The sequence below is a fragment of the Myotis brandtii genome, unplaced genomic scaffold (assembly GCF_000412655.1).
Source record: "Myotis brandtii unplaced genomic scaffold, ASM41265v1 scaffold2930, whole genome shotgun sequence".
Taxonomy (NCBI): domain Eukaryota; kingdom Metazoa; phylum Chordata; class Mammalia; order Chiroptera; family Vespertilionidae; genus Myotis; species Myotis brandtii.
Genome location: NW_005361202.1, coordinates 4,290 through 5,859, shown reverse-complemented (window position 1 = coordinate 5,859; position 1,570 = coordinate 4,290). Strand labels below are relative to the sequence as shown.

Genomic DNA, 1,570 nt, shown 5'->3' with positions numbered 1-1,570 from the left:
TATGGTGAAGGCCTTGGGGTGAACTGCAGGGTCAAGGCTGAGAAAGCAGTGCAGTCATGCTGTCTGGAGGCTCAGAGAGGCTTGGAGCAGGGTCAGAGCCCGGGGTCTGGATGAAGAAAGGGTGGTCCTGGTGGGAAGATGGTAGGAAGGCTTGGCAGCGGGGCTGGGACTAGAGTGAGGCAGCTGAGGCACCTGGCAAAGGACTGAGAAAGCCCCGGACCTAGTGGAAGGCTGTGTTGGGGGCTGGGGAGGCACATTTCTTCCTTCCCTTTTGATCCCCTCTTTGCTGGGGGTAGAGGGCCCTGGGTGATTATGTCCTCCAACCCTGTCTGCCAGCTGGAGGGCTCCTGACCTCCCTGTGGGACCCTCTTCTATTCTCCATGGAGTAACCCTGACCAGAGGGAAGGCAGTGTGGCTTAGTGACCATTTCCAGTCAGAATGGTAGCTGCCAATGTGGTGTAATTTGAGGGATTCTGGGTAGACGCACATGTCCCACCATAGAGGACAGGGCTTCCTGCACCAGCTCATCCAATCAGTGGCCTCAGCCTTAGCCATTAATACACCTGCCTTCGTTAATCACCTGTCCTTCATTATTACAGGGATGCGGCAGATGCACTCTATGCAGACTTGCGCCAGCTAGAAATACTCGTGGCCGTGGAAGACGAAGACATGCCGTCAGCAGAGCAGGAGCATAGGGAGAGCTTTATGAAGCAGTTTCCTCAGGTGAAACAGGACCTTGAGGAACACATACGAAAGCTCTACGCACTTGCAGATGAGGTTGACAAGGTGCACAGGGACTGCACCATCACCCAAGTGGCGGCCTCTTCCACTGGCATTGTGTCTGGCATTCTGACCATCATTGGCCTGTCTCTGGCACCTGTGACAGCAGGGGTTAGTCTAGTGCTTTTTGCAACTGGGGTGGGACTGGGGGCAGCAGCGTCTGTGACCAGTGTGACCACTGGCATCGTGGAGTACTCAAAGAACAAGTCAGCAAAAGCCAAAGCCAGCCGCCTAGTGTCAACTGGCAGTGACACAGAGAAGGTGGTCCAGGAGGTTCTAAGTCGCATGACACCCAAAATTGCTTCCTTAGGTAGTAAGTGCATCCAATCCCTAGAAAATATTGTGAAGAATGCCGGAGCCTTCAATCTGGCCAAATTCAATCCTCTCTTAGCAGCTGAGGCCACAAGCGTCGTGCGCACGGGGACAATGTCAGCCCAATGCAGCAATCAGCTGCAGAAAGCTTTTGGAGGCACTGCTCTGGCCATAAGCAAAGGAGCCAGGGTCTTTGGTATCGCCGCTGCAGGTGTTTTCCTTCTCGTGGATGCAGTGAACATAGTGCAAGAGTCAGTGCACTTACATAAGGGCGCAAAGGGTCAGTCAGCTAGAGAGTTGAGGCAGCAGGCCCAGGAGCTGGAGAGGAGATTGGAAGAACTCACCCGCATTCACGAAAGTCTACAGGAGGACCTGACTTCATGATCCCCAGACAGAGCAGGGAGCAGGGGTGTGTGGGAGACAAAGGCATGGACTGACCTTGTTAGGAAGCATAGTAACCTCCATCTTGGGTAAAAAC

At 54.0% G+C, this 1,570-nt stretch overlaps 1 protein-coding gene across 1 annotated transcript; it reads left to right on the top strand.

Moving 5' to 3' along the window:
- Positions 1-599: 599 nt before the first annotated feature.
- Positions 600-1,558, top strand: LOC102253291 (apolipoprotein L3; the record flags this gene model as incomplete). Its single annotated transcript, XM_005869413.2, has 1 exon — positions 600-1,558. A coding segment is annotated over one exon (877 nt), but the record flags the coding sequence as incomplete, so codon positions are not given.
- Between the last annotated feature and the right edge of the window lie 12 nt (positions 1,559-1,570).